This window comes from Nanorana parkeri, unplaced genomic scaffold (assembly GCF_000935625.1).
Source record: "Nanorana parkeri isolate BGI_ZX_2015 unplaced genomic scaffold, ASM93562v1 scaffold277, whole genome shotgun sequence".
In the NCBI taxonomy this organism is placed as follows: domain Eukaryota; kingdom Metazoa; phylum Chordata; class Amphibia; order Anura; family Dicroglossidae; genus Nanorana; species Nanorana parkeri.
This window is the reverse complement of record NW_017306545.1, coordinates 268,881-285,657: the sequence shown is the minus strand read 5'-3', so window position 1 is coordinate 285,657 and position 16,777 is coordinate 268,881. Positions and strand designations below refer to the sequence as shown.

The following is a 16,777-nucleotide window of genomic DNA, read 5'->3' as shown; positions in this document are numbered from 1 at the left end:
AGAAAAGGGAGGAGTGGAAAGTATAGGTTCACTTAAATTCTCATACATACATAGATTTGTAGCTTTTCAGCTTTAGAGGTGTCTCTGTGTCCTATATTTTCCCTTAGCTCCCCTGCAAACCCTTCAACTTAACTTATCCTACCATACTAGTGCAGATTTGCCTACTGCCTTTGTTAGGTTGACAATGTTAGACCACCTTTTCAAATATTAAGGCAAGCTACTATCTTAGTCCCACCACTATAACATCCACTAACAAAATCCCTGTAATTTGCACAAGACGCAAATGATCATTGGGGTTGTGGTCTGTTCAGTGGCCTGCACAATGATAGTGCGCAGATGCTAAAAAGCCCTGGTGACGGACTGAACCGTCACTAGGGCTGCAGGAGGAGCCCGAGGGCTAGCCTCTTTCCTACTGACTATGGACCTAGAACTATGGAGACCCCCCTCAGCCCTCTTGGGGTTACATGGAACCATTCTCCTGGGCTTATGTGTGGAGTGAAAATACGGCATGTTTCCCCTGACATTACATCTAAGTGACCCTGTGTTCATTATAGGCAGCAGGCTGTCTGGAGGGGCCATTGTTTGGTATCATCTGATTAAGGACATTCATTAAGTTCAAACAGTGTCTGTGCTTCAGGAAATCCAATGCGGCACCTGGCTGTCTGGGGGAGGGGATTGTTCAACACACTGAACTCTAATCTGATTCTGTGAGGTATAAACCCTGTGCGCTTTCTTCAATAAAGCAGTTCTTGGTTTCCCCTTCAACATCAGTGTTGTCTGATGTTTGAGGGGTTTAGCTTTCTGTCCTAAGATATTGGTTCTGTCCAATAATTAGGCAGGTTTGGGCTGAGGACACTGGAATGCAGGCACCAGCGGAGAGGAAGCTGATTTCTGACGGCGGTACCCAGTCGGGATACTAGGCGGACCGTCACAGGCCTTCTCACCACCAAATCCATTCTGCAGAGGGAAAAGAGCCCAGCACATTGGAAAGCTAAGTTGTTGAACATTCTGAAGCACAATTAATCCCTTTATTTGTTAGGAATGGCTTTTGAAATTATATAAACATTACATTTCACAATAGCTTGGCAAATCTAAGCTCTGACTATAGATGCACTATATTTGATCACATGTGCAGCACATTTCCTGTACACACAATGAATAGAACAATGAGTAGAACAATGAATGCAGCGTACTCTACTTTCCTCTTTCACCATCCATCATATACTCCTAATGTGTATATTAATTGCACTGAACATATACCAAATTTATCCTTTTCTGCTACTGCTGTTCTTCTTTGAGTGACCATTTATTACAATATAATGGAAGGCATATGGGTACATAAAAATGCACATTTTACAGTATATACATAGCCTAGTACTTCATACTATAGAATATCCTGATCAATGTATGCCCTCATACAAGGTATTAAAGACATCTTTTTTTGCATCACATGACTGACTGGCCACTCAAAATGGTGATATTTGTATTGTATTCGTACCTTTAACTGTAGCTCATTAAAATGACCCAGGGTTAGATCAGATATTTTCATTACAACTGGGTATATAATAGAAAAACTGCAGTTTCGGTGTTGATGGGGAATGATCATTGTAAATTTTCCGCTTGGTGACTGGCTGATTACATTGCATGCTAAAGAACAAAAAATAAAAATGTTACTGTTATTGTCTTTAATAAGTATTTAAAGAGATATTATTAAGTCAAAAAGTCATGCTCTTATGCAGTCGCTATGATCACTCTCTGCCCACTTTTTTCTTTGAGCTAATCATTCTTAATGGAAGACTTCTTTCTCATGTCTACAGTCAGTGTAGGTGCTCCAATTTGCTGATTTATAGCAACTGGAGCAAGGAAATCTACCAGTAACAACCAACCACATTCCTTTCTTTATTTTTCACTAAATAAGATCAGAATCCTGATTGGTGGCTATAGACAAGCACCCTGCATGTTCATACAAACACTGGAATTAGCACTGTAGTACATAAATTGCATTTATATGTAAATGTTTTCCTTTAAAATTACTTCTAAGCATTAGGGATGTACAAAAATAAGATTCAAAAGCGGGTTAGACTAGGAGTGGTCAAGCAAAAGAACATGGAAATAGAGATGCATGTCCTATACATACACACTTCACTAAACATATTTGGAGGAATTTGAAGCCATCCTTCCGGTAAAAGAAAAGATAAGGTACAAAAAAGCAGGGAAAGGAGGGTAGGCAGATTTGATGATATGGGGCATTTTTTGGTGGAAAGGGTTGATGACTGAGGGAGGGTAGATCCTAGAGTTGTACGTTAACCATTCCCTGTTCTGTTTAAAATATAAACAAAGGGTTTTAACTTTAGACGCTGTTTTAAATGTCAAATTATTTAAATCACAAAGACGAGAAGTTTGAGATCAAAGTATTTAAAGTGTGCCTTATGTAATCAAGCATGCAGTTTCTGCAAATAACACTGGGCACAGAGGGCCAGAGTAGACCTTCAACATACATTTCCAAAATATTTTAAGATTTTAACATTGGGAGAACCAAGTAAACCTCATTGTCCCAACCCTTGTCTGTCAAGACACTGGGGGGATTTTATCAAAACTGGAGCAGACAGAATCTGAAACAGATGCCAATGGCAACCAATCAGCTTCTCTCTTCAGTTTGTTCAGTTAAGATTTGAAAACGAAAGAGAGGATCTGATTGGTTGCCATGCACAGCTGCTCCAGATTTTGTCTGCTCCAGTTTTGTGAAATCCCCCCCCTATGTATTTTGCAATTGTCTGGTTCCCTAATACAGATATAATGAAATCACATAAAATCTATGCATACATCTAATCTCACAAAAATTTACACAAAATGCTCTCATTTGGTGGTGCCTTTAGCCATCTACAACTATATACATTATTTCCGCACCCATACTGGCGTGTGTTTTTTTTCCATTAATCTTTACATAATGTATGGCTATGGGTTTGACAGCCAGTTGACAGTATGCAGTTATTACTAGTAATAATTATTTACAGAGTACTGTGCTTCCTTACTGTCATAAAACTGTACATCAGTATTTATTAGTAGTAAATATAAGTTTTATTCACTTTTGTACAAGTAAAAATCAATAGCCATTACCAGCTGGACATTTATCAGATTGCCCTATCATTGCCTTCATTACTTCATCCTCCCTGGGAGATGTATGATCGTGTCAGCAGCACAGTGAAAATACTGCTAAGAAGAAATGAAGCCACTTACGGAACAGATTAGGAGTCTTGCGTATTGTCAGTGTGAAGCCATGGCCTGGCTTGTGAACCCTGAAGAAAATCATTGCCACATTCTGAGATGACCTTGTGATGCTTTGCATGTTGCCGTCTTCACATATATCAGTGTATCGCTCACTTGTAGAAAGAGGGTGATCCGTAGAACTGGGAAACTTCTCTCCTTTAATGATCCAGCCATCAAAAACCTGACATGATTTGATTTAGATAGTATTATTTTGGAGTAGAACTCATGACAATGTGGACAAAAACCCCCCAAGAAAATTTTACTTAGTAATGTACTTTGATAGATGCAGGCCCCAGAGGTAAGTGTTGTCATCCCAAATGCAAGACATTGTTGCTACCACCCAGCATCCTATGAAGCTGTTCTTTCCTATTTGACTAAGAGCCCTCCATAAGTTTTTCTTCCATGGAGGAAGCTTCCCTATGATTTTTAATAGATTTTTACCAGCCTGCATATGTACAACCATAATGTGTGGAAGTCCCTTTATTCCCAAATACATGCACAATAGATGCAACCCGCATCAGCATTGCATGAGTTGTATGTCTTGCAGTGAGTTTGAGAACAGTAATATTACTCTGATTTATTTTCTGCAGGTCAAACAACAGTAAACATAAAATGACATGGCAAACAAAGCAGAGAAAGTGACACTTCTCAGTAAGGCTACAGACATATACGTGAATAGATGACACATTTGCATGTTGTTTTATAATATAACAGAGGAAATCAAAGTATACAGCCATCGCAGCCTAGACTATGAATTTGGATATAGATTTTTTTATGTTAAAAGTCAAACAAAGCCCATAGGAGATCCCCATTCGGAATTTCTGTGTGCTCACAATGCACATTGTGCTCACATGTGCTGTGATATGTCTTGATTCCAGTTGTATGAAATAGTTAGGAGGTGGACAATTTGTTTATGTCTAGAGGGTGGGCTGGGGGGATTGGAAAAGTAGAAAGAAAAATGCAAAGGGATAGGGAGTGGAGCAAAGAGAGGGAGCAGCATGAGGGAAAAGGGAAGAGAGGCAAGGGGGAGTGGGATTCGGATAGAATAGGTTAGTGTGTGATGGCTACTGCAGTGAAGGGGGAGAGAAAGGGAAGAGGAGATTGAGAAGGGAAATACTTTTTTTGGGCACCAGGATCTCCCACTCATAACTGCCAAACAACATGATATGGCCCAAGTAATAAAATCAAGTTTCCTGTGTGCTGGGGTCTGAAAACCTGCTCAGATAAATGGACACATATTTATTGGAAAATGGAAATTGGATCCAGTAAAACCATGTTTGTCAGAATGCTCAAGATTTGTCTTTAAGTGCTTCCATTAGATCCCCATGTACATTATGTCATTCACCCTAGTAAACCAGTGGGCTAAAGTGGGTGGTGAGGTTTGTTTCCAGGAGCGTGGGATGCAGGCCTTGCCTGCATTTAAAAGCTGCACCGTTAATGATTTTTTTACATCTAGGATTAAGGATCCGCATGAGATGTAGTAGGCACGCTGCAGGATTAAGACTAAGATCAATGTCCGTGCGTTTATGAAATTCTATATCTTGGGGCAGTCCCAAAAGATGTGTAAAATGGGGCCTCTGGCTTCGTCACATCTCCAACACCTGTCTGAGTTGTCAGGAAAGATACACAAGAACTGAGGGAGTCCTATACCACCCTGTTATGTTTGTAGTTAATTTAATTTTGTAGTTTATTTCCTCCTAATGGGGGCACAAAGTGAGAAATGAATAATGTGGTCAATCTGCTCAGGTGAAAAGAAAGCGTTAGATCTCTTTTACCCTTTTGTAAGAATGAAAGAGAGATAGGAGCAAGGAGCAGTTTGTAAAAAGTGTTCTCCGTAAGGTACCAGATGGCAAACAGATCTCCTTGAGAGGTGTTATGTGTCATACAAAATATGCAGGTGCTGGTAGCAATTAAATAAAATGGATAAGCTGGTTGTTTCTCTAGAAGCAGTCATATTACTTTTACCACAGCAACACACACATTATAAAGGTGTATCCTTTTTTAGTTGGTCAACTGTCAGAGTAATAGTAATGAATACATTTATTAAGGACAATTTGGCTTGCAGTTTAAAGCTTCCATGCTGTACCCTGATAGTAGATTTACTGAAATGGGAGCACATGGTAAATTGATGTCAGTATAAATCATTGAACTCTGTTCAGCAAACATTTTGCAACTCTGTTTGGCTTAGCGGTTAATGCTGCAGTGGTTCCCATCATGCAGTATCTTTGTGAAGTTTTTATGTTTACCCTGTGTTAGAGTCTATTATTTGAGAGGCAGTAACCACAAATATTGTAAAGTAGCTGGACAGTATGTAAGCAGCTTAGTTAGGTCACAATATAAGAGGGAGAAACAAGGTAAGTTTTATCTAAAAATAAGTGTACTATCTGTAGGGCATTAGCCACAAATATTAGGCCACAAACTTTGAGAATTCAGGATTTACTCTGCAATAAACATTAAAATCTGGCAACTCATTGTTTTTCCCTTTTCAATGCTACAATAACAACTGCAATGGACCGCAAATTTCAAGGTGCAATGCAGAATTTAACATGCAGAAAACTTTAGCAATGTGGCAGCTAAGGTCCAGCTGTAAAAATGTGTGGCATCTTTCCAGTGCTGAAGTATTGGAAAAAGATCCAAACTATAGGACACATGGTAGGATTTACTCTGCAGCAAACATTAGAAATTTGGCAACTGAGGTCTAGCTGCAGACACATTGGGGTCTATTCACGAAGCAGCCGAAAGATCTAGCCGTAGCTTCGGCCGATCCTTCGGCTAGCTTCGGCCCCAGGACCCCTTCGGTTCAGTAGAACCGAAGGGCTGCTGTACGGGATATTCACTATAGCCCCTACAGCTCCCAAACTTGGCCGAGCGGCTCAGTCGAGCCGAACGCATATGCCTCGCCTCGCTGAAAGCCTAAGCTGGCCGTTGGCCGGCCGACAGCCTGCTTCTGACAGCTGGGCGGAGCCAGCCGTGTGCAAGAAAGGGAAGGGGGATGGGCGTATGAGAAGCCTAAACTTCAGGAAGGCTAACTTTGATAAACTAAGCGACATAGTGGGTGAAATCGAATGGGAAAACGTATTTGATAAACTAAACTCCATCACTTCACTTCAGGTCGGTCTTTCACTCGGCTGCCTACGGCAGCTTAGTGAATAGACCCCAATGTGTGGCACATTTAAAGTGTCGGTACATCAGAATAGAACACACAGTTTGAGCCACAATGCAGAACTGACTCTGCAGCAAACACTAGAAATTTGGCAGTTTAGGTCCAGCTGTGAAAACTTTGTGTAGCAATTATACAGCGCCTGAGCATTCAAATAGGCTTTGACCGTAGAAATTTGTCAGCTGGGGTCTAGCTGCATAAACATTATGTGACACCTTTACAGTGCTGGAGCACCAATGTAGGCCTAGGAGAGGTGTTAGGAGCTGGTAATAGTGACAGGTATAATTTTTTTTGTGGGATGTGGCCAGACGACAATTAAAGGTTTAGTCTATGGCATCAACAGAGGGGGTTTTGTGGTCATTAGTAATTTAAGACTGTTTCATTTGAATGAATGTGAGATGGTCCACACTGTCAGGTGTAACAAAACCTCATGCTGCAACAAAGGCTCTCTTAGACATCACAATGTGCAATATTCAGTGAGTGCTCCAGCCTGGGCACCCTATAGTCCCAAAAGGTCCTCACTTAAGAGAGTGTCCGCATCAACCCTGGACCCGATGTAGTCAGCAATCATGTAGTTTAGGCTGTGCCTGTGAGGGATGCCTACAGCCAAGCCTGCTACTGTGGTTTGAAAAAACTAATAAAATATATCAGAAACAATTTTCTGGAGCCAATCTTTTTTTGGGTAATTTCAATGATGGTCCAACATGTATGGGACAGAATGCCACAGTCCCAAAAAGAGTTCTCATGGAACAAAATGGTAGGGTAGGTAAGAAAATCATGCTTGTTTGCTATTTTCCATGACACATGAACTGCTTGCGGGCTGTATATAATGCACCGTGAGTGTACAGCTTCCAGATAAGAAGAAAGAGGAGTCATGCATGGGCCTGCTGGACTCTTGGGTCCTGTTCCAGTTAACATCTCCAGTATCCAGTTATCTGTCCAGCATCACCTGTAGTTATTCCTTAGGTGCAGTTGCACAAAGTAACTTGCGAAACATAAAACAAGTCTAGCCATATATGTGTAATAATACACTAATCTTTGAGTAGTACTGCTATTTCTAGAAAGAATAAACACAAAGAAATTGCATTATCATACCCTTTTCAGAGAATACATTATTGGTGTCTCAGAAAATCTTTGAGCCCACACAAACTGATGTGTAATAAAAGCAGTTATAAAAACACAGAAGTATGAAAGAATCTGCAACATTTGATATGTCTATAAACAGAACAGAAAATAAAATCCAAATGTGCTATTTATAATACAACCCCCTAAAGTCAGTGATACTTTATTCATAAACACCACCTAAGGGAACATCTATTATTGAATGTTTATGAAGCTTCTTCATACATTTTCCTTATAAAGTTCTGACATGCTCTTTATGCTTCATCTGGCTGAACTGCTGAACTATGGCCTGCAGCTGAAAGAGGCCCTGCAAAGCTTTCTGATAGCTGTGGCCTTTGTAGACACTTCAAAGACAATGCTACAAGTTTTTTTTTCTTTATTACATTTTATTTAAGTAAGCAATGGAACATACAATCCCACCTATAATAGCAACGATTAAATACTTTTGAAAACTTGATAGGAAGGTGGGCAGTAGCATGCCTCCCAATGTTCTAAGATGGTAAAGGGGGACACCCTAAAAGCACAATGCATTTAGGCAATGGATACACCAATGCCACACCATTATACGGACCATTAAGAAGGTATATAACAAAATGATTAATTAAACCCAGAATAATTTTTTTACCATTACTTTTCCTTTATAGTGGCTTTTCCTAATAGCAAAAGAGATAATTAAGAGATAGCCTGGGGGTTTTGGTGACGGATAACACTTTGGTGGTTAATTAGTACAGTTTCATAGATATCTGTGCATCAGACCAAAAAGAGGGACTGCTGAGGAGGAGAGATGGACAGAGGAATTTAGTTCCATATAAAGGACAGTTGGGAAGGATGAGGTAGGGATGAGGTTCTGGTTTGCAACTACCATGAGTCCCTAATTCAGGAATTTGGCATAGTAACCACAATGCACTGACTGCCCTTTGAACTTAGTCAGCTAGGCCAGCTGGTTCAAATGGGCCAATAAGGAGAATTTTTAGTAAGCCACCCCCTTCACTTTAATAGCTGTAATAGGGAGTGCTGCTAATATAGTGCATATGGATAGATTAGTGTAAGGCTTGTAGGCACTGGCAGGTCTGTTAAAGTAGATATAAACCCTTACTTAATTGTCATGTAGGTTGCAAAATGCAGGGCATCTTAGAGAATTTAGAGGTGAGAGAGGGAAGGGTTTTGACCTTTTCCATAAATTTTTACGTCTTGGACCTCATATGCAATATATAAATTGCCGCATGTGCATTTTGTCGCGTGTCAGTATATGGCAGCTTATTCGTTTAAATGAGCTTCCCTACTCATTACCAACACAGCAAAGAAGCTCATGCAAAAAAAAAAAAATGGCACTGCAAGCATGACACGTGTTTTTCCCACATTTATTCAACGCACAAACCACAAGTGGGAATGGGGCCTTAATAGTTCGGATGTACTGCAACCTATTTACAGCCTGTCTCTGTCTACATGCACTACACTGGTAACAGGCTGCACATGTTTTTTTTCACAGGGCATAGTTACATAGTTACATAGTATTTGAGGTTGAATAAAGACATACGTCCATCAAGTCCAACCTTTTGTGTATGCATTTATGTTTCAGCAGATGTGTGCTTGTATATGAGTCCATGTGTGATTTTGCTCTTAGGAGTACCTGTACCCCTGTATGTTATGGTCTCCAAGGAAATCGTCCAGGAGTTTCTTGAATTATTCCACACTCTTAGTTGAAATCACCTACTGCGGCAGCGAGTTCCCGACTTTAACCGCTCTAACTGTGAAGAACCCCTTGCGCCCTGTGTGTTGAAATTTTTTTTCCACCAATTTTTGGTGGTGCCCTCTGGTCTTTGTTACGGAGCTAACCGCGAACAGTTTGTTAATAATGTTGCTGTCGCCGTTGAACAGTTTATACAAGAAAATCATGTCCCCCCCTTAATCTCCTAACCTCCAAAGAGAACATATTTAATTTTAACAGCCTTGTTTCATAGTTCAGGCCCTCGAACCCCTTAATGAGTTTGGTTGCCCTCTGCTGGACTTTTTCCAGCTCAAGGACATATTTTCTGAGTATCAGTGACCAAAACTGGACCGCATACTCCAGATGTGGCCGAACCAGTGATCTGTAAAGTGGCAAAATTATAGACTTGTCCCTTAAAAGACTTTAGGGACCAATATCTGTGCACAACAACAGATAGATAGCAATCTTTTCAGTTGTCAACACCTTAGCTACACTTTTCTATTTGCTGGAGTCTTTTGGAGATCCTCCACAACCCCTCCTGAAACTCTCCACCAGAGACATCAGGCCAGCACCCTCCAATGCAGCCCAGAATATGTACCGTAGCAACATATTATTCTGCATTGCTGTATAATGTATTGCTGGGACTTGCAGTCCTCTATAATCGGTTGCCATTCACCATTGCTGTATAATGTATTGCTGGGATTTGTAGTCCTCTATAGCTAATGATATTATCATAATACCATCAGCTATAGAGGGCTACAAATTCCAGCAATATATTATTCAGCAATGCAGAATGGCAACCGGCTATAGAGGACTACAAATCCCAGCAATACATTACACAGCAATACAGAATAATAATATTTTTCTTCATTGCAGTATAATGTATTGCTGGGGTTTGAAGTCCTCTATAGCTAATGGTATTATTCTGCATTACTGTACAGTGTATTGCTAGAATTTGTATTCCTCTATAGCTGGTGCCATTCTGCATTGCTCCATAATGTATTGCTGAGATGTATACTCCTCTATAGCTGGTGGTATTCTGCACTGCAGCTGCAACTGGTCCTGGCGATCCACCCCCTCCTAAAACTATTAGTCTGTATTGTTTTACAAAAACTGTCACATGACACTTAAAAAGGTATCGGTAATTGGTACCGACGAGTACTTGAGGAAAAGTATCGGTGCATCCCTACTCTAAACGTATTCAAAAATTAAATGATTTTATCAGTAACATATGCAGGGGTGTTTGGTAGTCCTCTATGATCCAGGTCTGATTCTTTTAATTAAAATTCAGCTTCTCATTCAAAAATGTCCTTCCCCACCCCCACTGTGCTGAAGGCCCTCTCTGCATGAGCAATGAAGGCTAGTACCACAAGTGCATATTGGACCACCAGTGATTTGATGACACAGGTGAACACAGCTTTACCTTGCTCACTAGGCTAAGTGAATATTGTCTGTTTCTTTACTAAATCAACCCCACTGTCTGTCCTCTGGAATAAACGATTGTAAGCCTTGCTGTCCCTGTCCATGTTTGCTTGACCAGGGCAGGGATGCACTTAAGAGGTAAAGATATTATAAAAAAGAAGAAAAGTATATAAATCTGTAAAGTATGTAAATCTATAAATAATGCTTAACAAAAAAATTGTTATGTTGGGCTGGAAAATGCTAATGTGGGACATGCCCAGACTGTTCTGTACACCACATACATATTAAAGGCAACTCTTTAAACAATCTGTGTTTTGCCCATAAAGCGGCATTAAAAGGACCCTTTCCCTACTGTACAGTATTTATTTTTTTGCATTGTTAAATGCAGGATGAAAAATCTGGTGCCACTCACAGCCTTATTAGGTTTAGCTATTTACTACTTTAGCGATATGGACAATAACGATATATTGGTAGGTACCAAATAAACACAGCTATACTGACCAGCTAGTCTACAATGATCATTGCAAGGTTTGTGAAAGACATGGGGCAGAGGAGAGTAAAAATACAGTGTGTGTAGTTCAGTTCGCCACTGTGAATAGTAGATGAGGCCAACTCTTCCATTACATATGCTTTTCTGCACACAAAACATAGAGCTATCACTTTATCTAAGTCTTCCTTAAAGGAGAACTTCATTAAAATAGTCACAAACGACTTAGCAACCAACAACTGTTGAGACAATTAATACTTTGGTCCGGAGTATGTAATGTGCAATATAACATATAGGGGTCTATTCACTAAGCTGCCGTAGGCAGCCGAGTGAATGACTGACCTAAAGTGAAGTGAGCCGAACACTGTTCGCCTATTCACTCCAGGCTGGTATGGCTGATTTCAGCCGTATATCGGCTGAAATCAGCCGTACATCGGGTGGCTTCGCGTGGCTTCGGGTCGGCCAAACATGCTGAGCATGTTCAGCCGACCCGAAGTGCCGAAGGAGGTCGACTCAGCCGATCCTACATTTGGATCGGCTAAGCCGAACCTCCGGCAGGCTACTCGCTACTGATCGGTCTATTCTCATAGATGCCGAACAGCAGTGAGTGAATAGCCGCTATTCACTCACTCACTCAAAGTAGAAAAAAATAAATAGAAAACGATTGTGCGGAGCTAGCAGTGACAGCTAGCTCCGCCCAACTGTTTTCTATTGGCGTGCGGTTCTGCTGCCGTCAAAAAAAAAGAGAAAAAAAATATTTCGCTATAGTGCCCAGCTGTCAGAAGCAGGCTGTTGGCCGGCCAACGGATCAGCCGAAGCTACGGCTAGATCCTTCGGCAGCTTAGTGAATAGACCAGAGTGCTAGATCCTTCGGCAGCTTAGTGAATAGACCCCAAAGCATGCAGGAGTCAGGAACATGTAATATGCAGAGTGCCAGGGTCAGAACTATGTAATGTACAGTGTGCAAAGGTCAGGAATATGTGACACACAGTTTAGTCAAAGTACTGCAGCGCTGAATACTGAAAAATGGCCTGGCCAGGAAGGGGGTCTAAACACCTGGTCTTGAAGTGGTTAAAGTGCAGCAGCCATAAGTAACATACACAGCACAGTGTACAGAGAAAGGCAGTCATGAGTCTGTATGTACACTTTACATTACATACTCCTGACTGCTGCACTCAGTATGCTGTGTCATATATTGCATACTTCTGGCCGCCACATTCCGCTGTGTGTTGCAATACCAGCATACAGAGTGCAGAGGTCAGGAGTACTTAACAGAGAGTGCGGGGTTCAGGTGTGTATAACATATGGCCCTGTTTACTGAGTGCAGAGTTCAAGAATACTAGCCCAACACCAATTCAACCACCCAGCTAGCAAAGATTCCTCTCCCTCCTCTCCTAGTGAAAATTCCTCAATAAGTATACTTTTCCCAAATGCCCTCAAGCAAACATCTCCCCTCGGTAAAAACTCCCCCTTTCTGGCCCTGGCAAAAAATCTCCCCTCTCCCACCCTCAAGCAAATTTGCCTCTCCCTAGGTAAAATTCTGCCTCCCTCTTTCACAGAAAAAATCACCCCCATCCCCCCATGCAAAACACCTTCCCCCCCTAAGTAACCCCCCCCCCCCACACACGCACACAACCTACCCCCTACTCCCGTCCCATTAAAAACCCTGTAGAGCAAAAATTCCCCTTCTAAGTAACCCCCTAGCACAAATTTCTCACTTCCCTCCATGCAATAAATTCACCAGACCTCAGATAAAAAGCAGCACCCAATGTGGAGTGAGGGTAAGTCCTCCGAGTCTTCTTCTCTGCTGTGTCATGTGACATGTGACACATCAGAACTGAGGAGGAGCCTGGGAGAGTATTCTTTGGCACTCTGGATCTGAGGTCTGTATAGAGCAATTTTGAGCTATAAACCTGCATGGCCACAGGCTATACAACCCATGTCTATGGACTCCTGCATGTTGGTAAAGTGTGGGCATCACTGACCTGGGGAACTAAGAAGGAGACCCAGGGCACATGTAGTCTACTATAAAAAAAACTATACACAGTGTTAAGTCTAATAAAGAGTGACACCTTGAAGCTGTAGAATAATATTTATGGGAAGTCCAACCTACAGTATAATATCTGATGAAAAATCCAGGTGTATAACTACAAATCATGGGACCCACAGAAAATGTTAATAGGGTCCCCTGCTTAGATCAGGTTAGATCAATGACAAGTAGAGGAAGAGAGGTCCCGGTATTTAAAGGTAGTACATGGAATGCTAAAGTCCTATTGTTAGAGATAGCTAAGCTAAATGAACATCTCCCCTTAGATAGCACATATCCTCTAGTGTCCACCACAAATATGCACACTCAATAAGTAGTACATGTTACTTGAAGTTCTGCCACCATAATAAGCACATTTCTGTCATTTTATTAAAATCTGATTGCAGCTTTTTGCTCCTGTGATATTGCCATATAACCTGCACAGGCATCTAAGTTGCTTAAATACGTTTATTTGGATGGTTGGTGTAGCTCCCACTCTGTAGTAAGTTGGACACTCACAGCTGCCACATATGAGCTGTTTCAGACAGCTGACACCTTGTATAAATGAATGAATCTTGGCAATAACTGGCCGCAAAATTAAAAGCATCAGTGAGCATTTTTTCAAAACATGGCTCCAATTAGTTGGAAACTGTGCAGTGGCAACAGTGATGGCCATAGTGATCATTGAGACCCATGCATTCATTAGGGGTTGATTTCACTTTGTAAAATGATTGTTTTCTTATGTTAGTAAATATGGATAAGCTATGTTTGCTTTGAATACCCAATATTGAATACCCAATAAGTATTTTTGCTTGTAGGTGATTTGTTGACACAAGTGAACACAGCTTTACCTTACACACTAAGCTAAGTGAATATTGTCTGTCCCTCTACTACATCAACCCCACTGTCTGTCTCTGCTCAGCATTTCTTGTACTCATCGTGCAGTTTCTCTGCAAGTTAAACCCACTTTTATTTTGCTGCTTTATTATTTTTTCTTACAGCTGGCAGGGCATTAGGGCAATTACTTATTTTAAATTTTTAAAAAATGAAGTTGGGCTTTAAATGACTTGTTTTACTTACAAAACCACCTGCTGATGAAACCTGGTATGATTCCACAAACATATAGAGGGTTATTCACAAAATGGTGAAGAGTTTGGAGAAGACAGGAGAAGGGAACAATCTAGGACAACATAGCTGAACTGGAAAAATCCTCCAATTCTGCTCACTTTCCAGTTCAGCTATGTTGTCCTAGATTGTTCACTTCTCCTGCCTTCTCCAAACTCTTCACCCTTTTGTGAATAACCCTAATAGACTAAGTAGTCTTCAGTGAGAATATTTCTAACATTAATTCAACTGGATTGTGCCAAATACAATAACATAGAGGTTCCCTTCAGTGACTGCTTTAATCAGAATGATTGCATTTCATTGAACTAGCCTTTTTTTGTAAATCCAACATAATATAAATCCAAATTACCATATTAACACATTTAAACAGATAGTAATAATAAAGCTTGTACCGGCCCGCACACTGTAAACACATATATGTTAGTGTTTTAAATCAGTCCATACAAAATTAAAATGACAGATATAAATTATATCCATGATTCTAGCCATACTGAGTGACAGATTACCTAAATCTGTTTTAATCTATGCACAAGCAGTAGAATTGGAAGTGATAGCTGATTGCACCATAACCGTCTTACCTTTAGTATGTCTCCTCCGAGGCAATCTATATTTACAAAGTTGTATTCAATGGTGATATACTCCTCTGGGTCTCCGATGAGAAACAGAGCACAGTGCAACTGAGGTTGTCCTGCTTTAAATGTGAACTGTCCATCAATACTTAACATATCAATGCACCCTAACGGTAAAGAAAGAGAGACCGTTATGTTTACTAACAACGCACTAACATCATGCACAGTTCAACAAAGGAGTTTATACAATCAGCCTTATAGGTTTTATTAAAAGTACACATGGCACAATTTTCATTACGCTGATCTTAATAGGCACTTCAATATTTCATTTTAAAGGTGAAGATGCAAGGAGTGAGAGAAAGAAAGGGAAGAAATAGAGGAATTACGCAAGGAGAAGGAAATAATGGGAATCAATAGAGAGAGAGAGAGAGAGAGAGAGAGAGAAAGAGAGAGAGAGAGAAAGAAAGAAAGAAAGAAAGAAAGAAAGAAAGAAAATGAGACACTTTTAGAAATCCTATTTGATAACATTTCATATAGTTATCTACTGCCTTATCCTGTGCTGCCATTATTATTATTATTAATATTTTTGTTTATGTAGCTTCAACATATTACTAGTTAAATTACAGGAAAATTAGCCATAGTATCAAAATTCTGCTCAGATTTTATAATAATCTTACGTACAATGTATATTTTTGTTGAATGATTTACTAAAGATGTTGTCATAATCTGTGTAACTGGACTAGAACTAGTAATTTTTTTAAAAATACAATTGAAAAAATACTCAATATGATATTGTAAAATTAAGCAATCTGCATCCGTACTGTCCTGTGATATCCAAATGTATACTTACTGAGTGACCTTCTATATATCTGCTCTTGAGATAATTCTCGTTTAAAATCTGTGTTCAAAAGAACCAGGGCATCTTCTGTCGCATCTCTTACCTATAACAGAGAAACATATTAGATAAAAATTGATCCACACTCACTTTTTTATCCTTACTTTACAACATTTTTGTTTCAGTTATATTTAATGGATTAGTAGTGCATTGCAAAGTTTTCCCATAGTAAACCCTAGTACTGCAGCTGACAAGTGCTAGGGATAAAGGGAGGATGTGCTCACCTGTATGTACCTGCACTGTCCCCGGAGACTTGCCAGGAAGAGGAGCAGAACATGCCAGTGAATCCTGTGAGCCAGAGTCATGCTGCAGATTCACTCTTGCTCTGCTGCTCTCTGTGCGTGCTTCAATCCCTTCTTGTCTGTGTTGATATTAGGAGGAGCTAAAGGGGTTTCTTTGACAGACCCCTTTATATAGAAAACTAAAGGGGAAGGAACCTGGTCCTCTGACTGATAGAAGCACAGTAACCATGGGTTACCTTGTCAAAATAAAGATGTTGTGTATTTGGCAAGGGGCAAGAACACCAAATCCTACCAAAGCCACATATTATAACTGAAAATCACAATTTAAATATCTGATGTATCTGAAAATGTCATGTTAAGAAGTTATCACCTGCCTTAGATGCATCTAAATGACAACACCATAAAAATAGACTTTAATAAAACATAGTTAAAAGCAATATTATGTGAATTGCATTAACCCATATTAGAAACAGAAACCAGCTTTTATTTTAGGACAATGAAATGACACATATCTGCCTTCATAAAGGCTGATAAGATAATACAGCCGAGGTTTCATACTGACTATAGTATTGTGGTGGGGGAATATATTACTAATGCATTACATCAGTTGCTGCAGTCATGATGAGTAATCATGCATGTGGAAAACTTATAATTAAAAATAAGAAAACTGCACTAGAACAATTAAAATGCATTTTGCATGTTACTGATATATGGTTTACCTCTTTAAAGGAAACCTGTCATGAAAGAAATATGA

At 40.1% G+C, this 16,777-nt stretch overlaps 1 protein-coding gene across 2 annotated transcripts in view; it reads right to left on the bottom strand.

Annotated features, from left to right (window-relative positions):
* The window catches only part of CRHBP (corticotropin releasing hormone binding protein), a 20,071-nt gene extending 3,924 nt beyond the window's left edge, over window positions 1-16,147 (bottom strand). For both annotated transcript variants that reach the window (XM_018557276.1, XM_018557277.1), the window contains exons 1-5: window positions 16,006-16,147; window positions 15,737-15,827; window positions 14,896-15,053; window positions 3,238-3,448; window positions 1,499-1,647 (exon numbers count right to left, since the gene is read on the bottom strand). In XM_018557276.1, the coding sequence (XP_018412778.1) occupies window positions 1,499-1,647; window positions 3,238-3,448; window positions 14,896-15,053; window positions 15,737-15,827; window positions 16,006-16,086 (690 nt within the window). In that variant the 5' untranslated portion in view covers window positions 16,087-16,147. The remainder of the gene's footprint in view (window positions 1-1,498; window positions 1,648-3,237; window positions 3,449-14,895; window positions 15,054-15,736; window positions 15,828-16,005) is intronic.
* Between the last annotated feature and the right edge of the window lie 630 nt (window positions 16,148-16,777).